The sequence below is a fragment of the Indicator indicator genome, chromosome 1, assembly GCF_027791375.1.
Source record: "Indicator indicator isolate 239-I01 chromosome 1, UM_Iind_1.1, whole genome shotgun sequence".
NCBI lineage: Eukaryota > Metazoa > Chordata > Aves > Piciformes > Indicatoridae > Indicator > Indicator indicator.
The window spans coordinates 20717096-20729515 of record NC_072010.1 but is presented as its reverse complement, the minus strand read 5'-3'; the positions used below and the strand labels follow the sequence as shown (position 1 = coordinate 20729515).

The 12420-nt window shown below is 36.2% G+C and overlaps 1 protein-coding gene across 1 annotated transcript in view; it reads right to left on the bottom strand.

The window, feature by feature from the left end:
• SGCG (sarcoglycan gamma) overlaps positions 1-304 on the bottom strand; it is a 71391-nt gene extending 71087 nt beyond the window's left edge. The window contains exon 1 of the mRNA XM_054384406.1: positions 110-304. Within this exon, the coding sequence (XP_054240381.1) occupies positions 110-304 (195 nt within the window). The remainder of the gene's footprint in view (positions 1-109) is intronic.
• Positions 305-12420: the final 12116 nt, after the last annotated feature.

Genomic DNA, 12420 nt, shown 5'->3' with positions numbered 1-12420 from the left:
ACTATCTATGACATATAGAAAAGCTGAGGTATCTACACAATAAGTGAAGCAGTGAGGCAGGGAAGAGAGGAGTATATGAAAAGAACGGAGAATTAAAGAGGACACTTACTGGGGAAAACCACATCACTTTAAGAATCCAAATTGTCAAAGAAAAATTCACAACTAGGATGATAAGCAGGAGGAGAACAAACAGGTAGAGGCAACGCTTCCTCCAGCCATAAATTCCAATTTTGTAGACATATTCATTCTTCGGCCTCTCTAGGCTAGTGCCCGGTGTTGTTGTAGTGTATTGTTCACGTACCATCTGCTATGTAAAGAAGAAAAGGGACTGATTAGTTGAGTTAAATTAAAATTACCTGTATAACCTGTAAGGAAAACATGAAGATATAGTTGTAATAAGAAGTTACTATAAACTAGAAACTTTCACCTGGAAAGCATTTTCATCATGTTGCATACAAATTACCCTTGCGTCTTGCTTTTTGGTATACACAATGTGATGTTTTAGTATATGAGCTGCATCAATTGCCATTTTCAGGAGGCTAAAATGTATTTTACTCTATGTAAGACAGCTACACTTTCTTCCCATTTTTCATAAGAACCTAATTCTCTCATAAGTAAATATTTCATAGTTTCATATCATAATCTGTGGCTTACAGAACAAAACTATTTTACTGGAAAAATAGTTACAAGCGTTAATGGTATCTTGTAAGCACAGGTTTAAAAACAATTCTGCATATTCTTTCCTCAATTCAGTAATAAAATGTGTTCTTTGTGTGGCAAAACTTAACTCTGTATCACTGAAATGCCAAAATATGTTAGGCTTCAGAATCTCTCTCTATATAAAAAAGAAATTATTTCTGAAAATGTAAGGGAAATGATGGTTTCTCAGTTTATCAGACATTCATACATAAAGGTATTAGCAATAAACCCAATACTCACTGGGTTTAAAAACCCTCCCTCACTTTTTATTGTTTTCAAAGAAGCATTGTTTGAATTTAAAGAAATCTTACCAGACTGCACTTCCTTAAACCATGAGGATGTTCACTAGAAACTTCTACCTTTGAAGCATAGAGATCACCAGCAATTTGAACCATTCATTAAACCTTGCAATTTCAGCCACAAGAATAAATACCAGCAGCTAAAGCTGCTTATCTAGAACAACAGTGGGCAACATTGGTCTCATTTCCACCAATATAAAACAGAGGAAAAAAAAAAAAAGCCCAACCACACTTGTCAAAAAGAAAAGAGTTCTCACATGTCCCATGAGCCATGTATATTTCACGAGTATCTTAGATCCAAGAACTGGTCAACTTTCCTACAATATAATGTTTCTAAATGAAAATACCTTCAGTCAGGTTTCACACAAGGTCTCCTCTCAATTCTCAGTTTACTCCTGGGAATGAGATCACTGTGCTCTGCTCACACAACTATCAAACACATGATTAAATTACATCCTTGCCCAGATGCTGAATTACTGTAAGTCATTAAAGAAGTTCAGGTCTCCTTCAGAGTCACCCTTTGTCTGTAGCAAGATTGTGGCTCTCAGTTCTAACCCTTGTCTTTAGAAAGATGTCAACATTTGTTCCTATAGCTTCTTACTGAGCTTACAACACAAGGAACACAATTTAAGTTTACATCTGGATACCAGTTCATGCATTATCTTTTTGCATATATACACTATTAATTTAATTTCTGCACTTCCATTAAATAATTTTTTTTTAATTTGCTGTTTATTTACATTAAGAATGAGACTTCATTATTGGCAGTTCATAATGTAACTGCACTACAGCTATTATGAGACAATATTCTACCTAATTTTTTGCTGCTTTCAGTCTCAGTTGCTCATGATACAGTGTACATAAATCTTTTAATCTGCTGAAAATACTGAAAATAGTATCATGATTATTAGTGAAGAATCAGATTCTGAAATCACTCAGCTTAACATTACTGCAAAACATTGTAGACTTACAAGATGTTAGTTAATATTCACCACATGCACTACATTTGTTTAAAACTATCACATGATATTTTTCAGTTGCATGTATTACTCAAGCACCTAATACTGATTATAGGATACTCTTCATACATGAGTTGCTGCTATTACTTTGCTTTTTCCTGATAATCATTGTACAATTGCTCATTATTTCCAATAATCATTGTATAACAAACCATATCACTCATATAGAAGTAGCCCATCTTAAACCTACTTTACCATGCTCTGCCAAGCAAGACAAACTGGCAGATTAATACATACAATGGATTTCATAAAATGCTTTGAAAAACCTTTATGCTTTCTTAGACACAGATTGCTCCTGAACACTCTTACAGGTTAGAACGCAGTACCTGTTACCTGGTGACACCAAGAGATACATTTTGAGAAATAACCCATGCAGTTCTTGCTCGGGTACAGTACAACTATATAATACCCTAATACTCAGAGTATCCTCTGAGTTTCTTACCGTTTCCTTCATTGCACACTCTTGCTAAGTATCAGTATAATAAGAAACCAGATACAGAAATAATTGCCATAGTAACAGAAGTCCCAGTTGAAAGGTCATTTCAATAGGTTGTGGGAAAATCAGAAACTGCCCACTATCATGGAGTTAGCTGACCCTTTCACAACAGATCTCTGGCTGTGATATCTAAGCTTTGCCTGTTTCTTGTGATGCTGATAGCTACAGCTTCAAGGTAAACACCCCTTGATAAAGAGTAAACGAATTTCTCAGATCTCCAAGTTTTTATGTTAACCTCATTACAGTGGTCTCTGAGGTCAGGATTCATCTCACATTGTTAGATACCAAAAATATAGCTGTCAGTATCTGAGCCAGTCAGATACTGGACTCCTTTTATCATCAATGGAAATAAATCTGCCTCTGCTGGGAATTATCTATCTGACTTACTTTAGATGTATATTTTAGACATCCAACAAACTGCACCTTGGATGTGTTTGAATTCTCTCCATAAAAAGAGAAATAAACCAAGCCTGGCACAAATTTTTCACATGTACAAAACCACATGTTTTGGACATAAGCATTTGGTCAAATTAATGCTAACCAGAATGATTTCCAGAAGCATGTAATTTAACAAGATAGGATTACTTTGATTCTTTTTCTCCTCTGTTCCATTTTTATCTTGTTGTAAAACGTTTATTGAGTGAGTTGAGGGATTTACACACAATGTATTATGTACTGCTGTTTAATGAGGCAAGGTCAAAATCCATTTTGCATTTCACCAAAAAACCCTATGAATTTAGTGATTGTTTTCAGCCCTTCAGAAATCTCACAGGAGTCATGTCCCAGCACAGCACTGTTCCCTGCAAAAATTATTATTAATTATTATTGTTACTACTTTTACTACTATTGCTACTATTACTATTATTTTCTGATAGAAAACAGTACTGTTGTTCTTGAGTATTATTAATACTGTTAAAAAATGCTTTGGTCCTATCAAATGGGTAATGATGGCTTAGACAACTGACTGCTTTGAAAAGGATTACATTTTTCTACTTAAGACAGTATTTCATGAAGACAGTTAGTGGCCCAATACCAAGTAATTACAGGGGAAATCCTTTAAGAATTAATAATGTTGGACTGTTTCTTCTGGGATAATCAACTTTCTGTATTATTTATAAGTTCATGAGTTGAAATAACATAGAAAACATAGAATAATAATAGAATAAATAACAGAAAACATCGAAAAATAATCATAGATGTGACTTCTGGAGAGGTCAGAAAGAAATTCTTTTGTAGGTTCAGGCTGTTTTAAGAAGCTGGACTGAAAGGAAAGCCTCAGACAGGCAGATCTCATAGTTAAATGGTGAAACCTGCCAGGATTCAAGAGACACTCGGAAAACAATAGGTATTTAGTACTGTGATGCAAAAATGTGATTGCTAAATGGAATAACCATGAAACTGTAGGCTGGCTGTGCAGGAGCACTGAAAAGGAAATAATTACATAGCACCTCAGTGTACATGAGTTGGAGAAGCAAAATGGACAATGACTTTGGAAACTGTTATCCTTATATTTTGCAAGGAGGCAGCACACAGTGACAAACTACAGACAGTAAGAACACTCCTGGCAACTTATAGTGGGGGTAAAATGGCTATTTAGTTTCAGGATGAAATTTCTAACACCATTCAAACGGGCCATGACAATACATATGATTTGGATCATGCCATCAATATCATAATAAAAGTAGAATTCCTTGATGTTCCTACTCAAGGCTCCATGCAATCAGATGGAATTAAGATTAAGCTCAACTACTCAAGTATTCCTTACAGATTTTTGTATACAATGGCCATAATCCATGAGAATGAGCTCTCCTCATGATAGTCTATTTGAAAGTATTTTCCAGTTGTCATCTTCTGTTTTACTGGGATCAACCAATTACTTCTTGCCCATTACTGATTTAAAAGAAATACTGAATGCTAATCAGCCACCAAAAGATTTGTCACAGATTTCAAATGAGAGATATCATGTGAGATTCTCATGTGTTCAGGTGTTACTTGTAAGGGTTGCACATAATGCCTGAAATTCATGCCTAGAAGAATACATATATGAACTACTGATAAAAGGGCTGTATGTATGTATGTTCTTTATGTGGTGTTACCAAAGATGTCCACTAAAAATACATACCCAAGACAGAACATTTCTTTGGATCTATTCTGTCTTTTTCATGCAAGACTTGAGAGACTGGCCTCCATGACTTGCACGATTCAGAGGTCCAGAAGATTTTTATATTAGTATCTAGATACTGAAAAACTGTCAATCAATAATGGTACTGTTGGATTTAGGTTAGTTTGGGCATCGACTTAAAAAAAAATCTGTTCTGATTGCTCTGGAATATTCAGTTAAGACAGCTGTGTTTTGAAGAAGGAATTTGCAAACTTATCAGTAAGCCTGCTTGGAAAAGCAAGCCTGAGTAGAAGCTTGTTAATCCTATTAGTTTCAGGAAATATTTACCTGTAAGATATATAATAGGACACTATTTCAATTAAAATAAGCAATCTCAGTTTATTTCAATAGCAAAAACGTGTTTTCACTGGGTTTGTTCATAAATGGCTGTCATTTTCTTAAATGTAAATAAAATTTGCCTTAATGCACAGTTCAGAACTTTATTCCTTGAGTAAGCTTTGTCATATTGTAATAAAGCAAGTAATAATAGGAATGAAATATTAGAAAGCACAATTTAAATATAATACTACTAAGGTGGCTAATACTAATAACCAACTATCATTCCATTGATAATGATATCTTTATTAGCATTTTATATTTTTGGACTGTTTCCAACTATGTTGAGATTTTCAGCAAAGGGACAAAAATTTTAGCACTCAAGAGAACCTTTGAAATCAGAGTTAAAAACTGGTAAGGTTTCATGAAGAAATTTGCACCACTGATGCTCATACTATACAGGTTGTTTTGACAAGGAACTTCAGTCATCAATGCTTCTACTCCTCTCTTTACATGGAAGTATATTCATTCACATGCAAGAAAATTCACAGTATGTGTAGGAATGAAAGAGGTGATAGTGTTACATTAAAACAGTTCAGTAGAAACATCATTGTAACCATTTAAAATAAATTCTTGTACAATTATAAACAAAATGTAAACTGAAATAAAACCACCTGTCAACTCAGGCAAGTCAGAACTACTTTTATGATCTACTTAACAGTATCCTCAGGGAACTCTGTGTTTGTCAGTGTTGTTTTCATATAACACATCAGGCTAGATGGGTATTATTATGTAGTATGAACATCAAAAGTACCTCAAGATTTCACATTTTGATAGCATTCAGACATGTATACTTTTGCCTTTGTGGAGGATGGAAGAAGCCCATTGATTAATAGGAAATAGGTGCAGTTGAAGGATTTTCACAACAGAAGAAAAAACATTGAGACAAACCTGTTACTCAAAGAAAAAATAGGAAAAAAAGGAAACATTTAGAATCCACATGGAAAAGCTTTCAAGACAAAATCAGACCGAAGGAAAATTTTACAATTCCTTTCCACCCTCCTTCATTCCAACATATTGTATTTAATCTTGCCTAACCTTGTTCTTTGTTGAGATTGTGTATTATGTAATGTATTACTGTTTGAATTGTAAACTAGTGTCATCAGCTAAAAAGAGATGGATCCCTGCAGTGTAATTTGTGGAAACCAGCAAAGATATTAATATAGCCTAGTTAACTGTTTGCATACCCTGCAGTGCAAATTTACATAATAACTCTGACACGGTCACAATTAACAGCTCTGCTCATTTTAAGTATCACTGCAATAGCTGAAAGGTAGCCACTGACACCACAGGATGAAGTGCTGTATTAAAAAATATTATTTGTCTAATATTTGTGTACTTTTGGTTCTCACAGTAAAAATGTTTCAAAAATTTTGTTTTCAATCCTTCAACTTACTTTATTTCCCCCCATTTAACAAATTCCTAAAACATAAATCAGAGCAGAAAAGATGTAATTTTCGTGATACTTCCTTCAAAATCAAAAGGCCAAGGGGAAAAAAAACCAGACAGATGTTTATAAACTATTTTTAACTTTTGCATGCCTTACTAACATTTGAAGGAGTCAGTTTCTGGTATGAAAATCCCACGACTTTCATGTAAAATGCTTTCATTAAAAAAAACAAATGTGAACTTTCTCTCTCTGAAATTCAGTCACCATTACAACTAAATTTCTTTGACTGACCTTGAGTACTGTAACGTGGAATAAAACACCAAAATCTCAGAGTTATTACATCCCTGAGGCTTCCAATGTACTTGTTACTCTTGTCTTGGTAGACAACAAGAATCTTTTCAAGAACACAAAGAACTTAGAATAACTGAGGTAGAAGTGATTGTGTGTGTCCCACCCACATCTTCACATTACAGATTTTAGAAATACATCTTTAAGAAGAGAGAAAATAGGAGTTTTCACTTAACAATGAAAGACTGAGATTCAGTAATGGAGTCAAGATCATTTAAGTGTTTACACAAAGGACAAGAAGTCCACCAGGAGAACAATAATGTATTGCAGTCAGTATCAGAACAGAAACTATTGCAGACTCTTCTCATTGTGAGGTTTATTTCTCTTAAACAGACAAAGTAGAAGGAGATTGCTTGACCTTCTTTTTTGTCCTCTACAGTATGACAGAAGACAGAGGTTTTTTATGGAACAATGGTGCATACCTGTGTTACTGGGTTCAATTGTTCATGAGATGATGACAGGTAGTCTTTGATTTATCATGCAACAGTTTTCCCACAAGAGAATCACAGAATCACAAAACACAAGTTGGCAGGAACCTCTGGAGATCATCTAGTTCTATTTCTTGCTCAAAGCTGGATTAACTTTGACTTTAGAATAGCTTACTTCTTGGAAATAAAAAGGTACAGACCTTGACAACAACATGAAAGAGATCTTGTGCATTGCTCAGAATTAAATCAGGAAATGACTCTTGCTTCCTGAGAAACTGCTCCCAAAACTAGTCATTTATGAGATTTAAAAATGTATTCTGAATGTTAGGCTTAATTATGACATTTCTACTACAAAGGTAAAAGGAAAAATAGAGTTTCCTCTGAAGCCTGCACTGAGCACTACAGCAAGTCACAGTCATTGTAATCACCCTGGTCAGGTCATTTGCAATATAGTTCTTGCTATTATCAATCACATTTATACAGTTTTTGTTATTATTATTATGTCTGTTTAGACTGCATATTTAAGTCCATGATCATATTAATATAACTGCTGAGTTGTTGACACAATTGCTTTATCAATCTACAGTAAACTTCTGTTAACATAGTACCATTTGCACATCTGATTCTCTTTCCCATATATTTTTAACTTGGTGTTACTCAAGACTATTCTCTGTCTATTATGTTTTCAGTGTGGCCATTCAGGTTCATATAGTTTCTTAGGTCCCTTAAAGCTAAGCATTTTAATTTTCCTATCTTGGTTTGAGGCTCTAGAAATATGCAGAACTTTCCTTTACTTCCCAGTCTTCTACCTCCAGTTCAAGGGAGATTCTGTTTGTTCACCATACCATGCTGGCAGGTTCTTTTTTAATCCTGCAGCTAGGGATGTATGCTTTTAATGACTTCCCTCTTCATATTGTTCCAAATGTCCTATTCAGCTTCCCTTCAACATGAAGTTTAAATAGCTCCAATCTTTTTACAGTGTCAGGTGCCTGGTTCCATTTCTGTTAAATAGTCCACAAATATCCCCAGCTCCTAATGAATTTGAGCCTCTTTCCTTACTCATGTTTTTTCTATATGGTCTTGCATGTGGCAGTAAAATTATTTTAAAGATTGCTACCAGGGATGTCCTGACCTTCAGTTACCCATATTTCAGCCTAAGATTTAACTGACACTTCTTTGATAGTTTTTTAGACTCTCACTAGCTTTAGCGCTTCCCTCAATTCCATGGTTGCAGTCTTCCACCCAATTTTTGGTCTAGTTGAATAGGCAATTTTCCACAAAATCCTGCTGCCTTCCCTGACCTATCAGCCACACAGAAAAATTTTCCTATGCTACCCAACTTAAAGTCAAGTTACCTGCTGAACACCAGGTGTAGCTACTTCTGATATATCTACTCCTGCCTTGCATGTGGAGCTGGAATTACTGGTGCTATAACTGCAGAGTCACAAACTATGCTGCTTTCTTCTGTCTTTGTTATAATTGTAGATATATGGCTCCTGCAGATCTGAAATCCACCTGCAGCAGCTAGATTTGTCAAGTGAAAAAAAGGAAAAAAGGATAAATTAGGCAGCTATGTATAAAGAAGAGTTTAAAATGCGATTCTGTTGCAGCCACAGAGGACTATTTTATTCCCATTCACTTGACTAAGATTCTAAGCTTAATGACAAGTTCTGCTTCTAGCATAAAAGACACTAATTTCCTGGACCTACAGAAAGTTTCATTATATTTAAATATTGCTACCATATATACAGATGAGAAATATACCAAATTAAATTTTCTTCAGCATGACCTTCACATGCTTTTCTTTCCCCCTTCTCTCCCCCAACCCAAGTCCAGGACTGTACTAATGAAGTTTGTTCTCTATCCCATGACATCACTTTGTTTAACAACCGTATATAGTCATATTCTTCCCAAAGTAGCCTTTTAGTGGGAATGGAAATTATTTCTTCAAACACAGACCGTAGTAGCTGTCTGTCTAGGAAACAATGAATGAATCAGCCAAAATAACACACTCAGAACTTCCCTGACAGCCACCTCTTTTTTCCTCCCCTCCTAATTTTCTTGGAAATTGAGTGGGTATGAGATTAAATCTCAGTAACATTTAAGCATGCACTAACATTACAGTGGGGACTCTGGTATCAGTAATAAGCGTTAAGCCTTGTAAGACTCCTTAGTATAACTTTCACTTCATCTTAAATGGAGAAGAAGGAAACCAGGGATCTACACATTTTCACTTCCCAACTACAGAACATGCTATACATTGTCACTGCCTCCCAGTCAGGAGTTCTCTGCTTGTGTAGCTTGCAGGGATTTATGATCTTTTGCAAACTGTCTGCTACCCCATGATACCTTTTAATAATATTTTGGAGAAGTACTGCTTACAGTTTACCCACTGCAACATCACTTGCTGCATCATTGGAGCAAATTTTATAAAACTGAAGTTAAGAGCTCTTGTCTTAAAGTATCTGCTCAGAAACTCAAAGGACCCTCGTGTAGTCCACTGAGACAGTGGTAGTCAAATTCAGGATAATGGTCAAGCCCAGAATCTAAAAATCTCCTTAGCTCAGGATCCAGCAATAGTTCAATTGAAAGTGTGAGTTCCAGTGAACTCTCAAGCGGGAAATTGCTTTCATATTTTCCAACATGTTTACAGACAACAGGTTTAGAAGTCATGTAAATGCTGACAGTGGTGGGCTCATAAAGACTGTCAAGTCCTCTGCCGTAACTTTCATCCTTCAGTCTTTGATTTGGTGCATTTTGTCCCTTACTCATAATGATGAAATAGGAAAGAATTAAGATTTCTGCTCAGGAAGGAAGGATGGTGCAAGGATGGTGTGACACAGACTGCAGAGTAAGAGGGAAAGGCAACTCCCATTGCTCATGCTGGGAAGAGATGCCTAAAGCACAGTGAAAGATATTCCCTTAGGTGTTGCGCCAGGGCTCTGGACTACCTGGTGAAGTTGAGGATGTCCCTGCTGACTGCAGGGGGGTTGGACTAGATGACCTTCAGAGGTCCCTTCCAACCCAGACCATTCTATGATTCTAAATACCTGCTCCAAAACTTGAGGCCTGAAAGTTAAAGATAGTCCATATACATTTAGTATTTTAGATGCTAAGAACTGTAGAGTTCTGCACCTTCCAAAAGTGCCTTCCAAATACTAGAATGAATCTTAAGAGGATGATTATCCATTTCTGTTTCATTTCTTTTTTTTTCATGTATGACTGGAAATAAGGATGAGGGGAAGTAAGAATGAAACATGAATGCAGAAAAAGCCAGTGTTTAAAAGAATCTTTCTTGGTAGTGTTAATAATCCTGTTTTCTGTAATTTAAAATCTCAAATGTATTCCTGAACAAAAAATAATACATCTTAGACTCTTTTAAAAAGTCCCACAGCAATAGTATTCTTAATCAATAAACAATGTATTTTGACACATTACAAAATAAGAACAATGAAAGCAAACTAAATGGATTGGAAGAATAAGTGAGTAACAGCATAGTTAAATACAACCCTAATGTTAAGAAGAACAGTTTAATTGCTTCTGCTTATATGTGTGCTGGTTTGGGGCCAGCCAGAACATCTCTTGCCCCGAAAGGGACAAAAGAATGACACACGCAAACGGATTGGAGAGTGATGGAAAGTTTAAGTGGAAAAGCAATTGGTGAAAATACAGAAAAAAACTACAAACTACAGAGCATAGTGGAAAAGAACATCCTAAAGCATAGAGAGTTCCCTACATAGTACCCAGAGGTTTCCCAATCCTTCCCCCCTCCCACCTGAGGGTCTACCCAAAACCCCCAGGGCTCTTTTCTTCCCCCCTCCCGCTGCTAGGCAAGTCTCAGGCTGGCCAGATCTGAGACTGCCCCCCCTCCATTCTCCTCCTGGCATTAGGCCTAGACAGGCCTAAGAGGCCTTGAGGATACTCCCCCGGCATTACCCAATAAGAGAGGACATCTCCCATGGGAGCAGAGAGGGAAGAAAGAGGAAGAGAATGACCCTGCAGATGGCTTTATAGGGCGCAGGATTTATGGGTAGAAATACATCATTTCCTGTGTCCACCCCTACTGGGTGAGTACCTGGGACACCAGAGGTGTATCTCATGCAGCAGTGGCAGGGGGCACCCAGCCCAAACTGCCACAATATGAACAAGACTTTAAATTATTAGCTTCAGCTTTGCAGCACCTCTCTTGAGCTAGTTGGAAGAAAGGAGCAACTTTAGACACAGAATGCTGAAAGCTGTCTTGCTCTTATGGAAAAGCTAGCAGAACTGTCTGTAAAATTTAATAAAAATCCAGTCTTTATGGAAAATAAGAACAGTGTGCATTTAGTGTACTGTGGGACTAAAAAGGACAATACAAAATTAAACACACAGAAATGACTTGAGGATCTAATAAGTTTTCCATATATAAATTATAAAATGTATTCTTTACAGGACTAGAAATTACACTGAAAGCTGAATACTGCATTCTGTCTTCTGATAATTTGATCCTTGCAGGTGTCAAAGAGCTTTTCTTCAGGCAAAATTGGAGGGTTTCCCTTCAGGTTGTCTGTCTTTGCAAGCAATAAAGTTTTACAACGCAATTCAGGTATTGTCTGACACTCAGAGAATCACAGAGAAGATAGCTGATAAATTTACAGAACTTTTACAATAATCAACTAGAAGTAGTTTTTGTTCACTATGTTTTTAATTCTTTTATTCAGTGACAGCTAAATGATTTTTTTATTCAGAATAGACATGCACATTACATTGCATGCAGATAAGGCCTCTCTGTTCAGTCTTTATCATAATAATTTATCGAAGAAGTTCAGCATTGAATTCTTGTTTGCAAGTAAGCTGATGAACAAAATTCTGGATAGAATATAAAACTATGAACAGAATTAGAACTAGTCATTCTGTGGTGATGTCTGGAGAAAAGTTGCAAGAGACTAATGTATAAACAGAAACCCAAAAGACTGGATGAAGTATTTCTCTCAGAGATGATAAAGTAACTGTCATTTTTGGGTTAAAAAATTAGTTATGTTCTAACAGATTTTTACAGGGTCATTGTGGTGAACCCTGGGCACCCTATGCCCAGAATTATGCCCCAGATATTGCCAAAACTTGTCCCAACATGTTATGGTCACATCTCCCCTTCCCCCTCCTTTCTGGAGTGGGTGCTCAGCCCAGAGATGATGAAACAAAAGGGCAGGCATCAGCCAGCCAGGATAAACAACCTACCCTGTCTTCTTTGGAGTAAACAACATC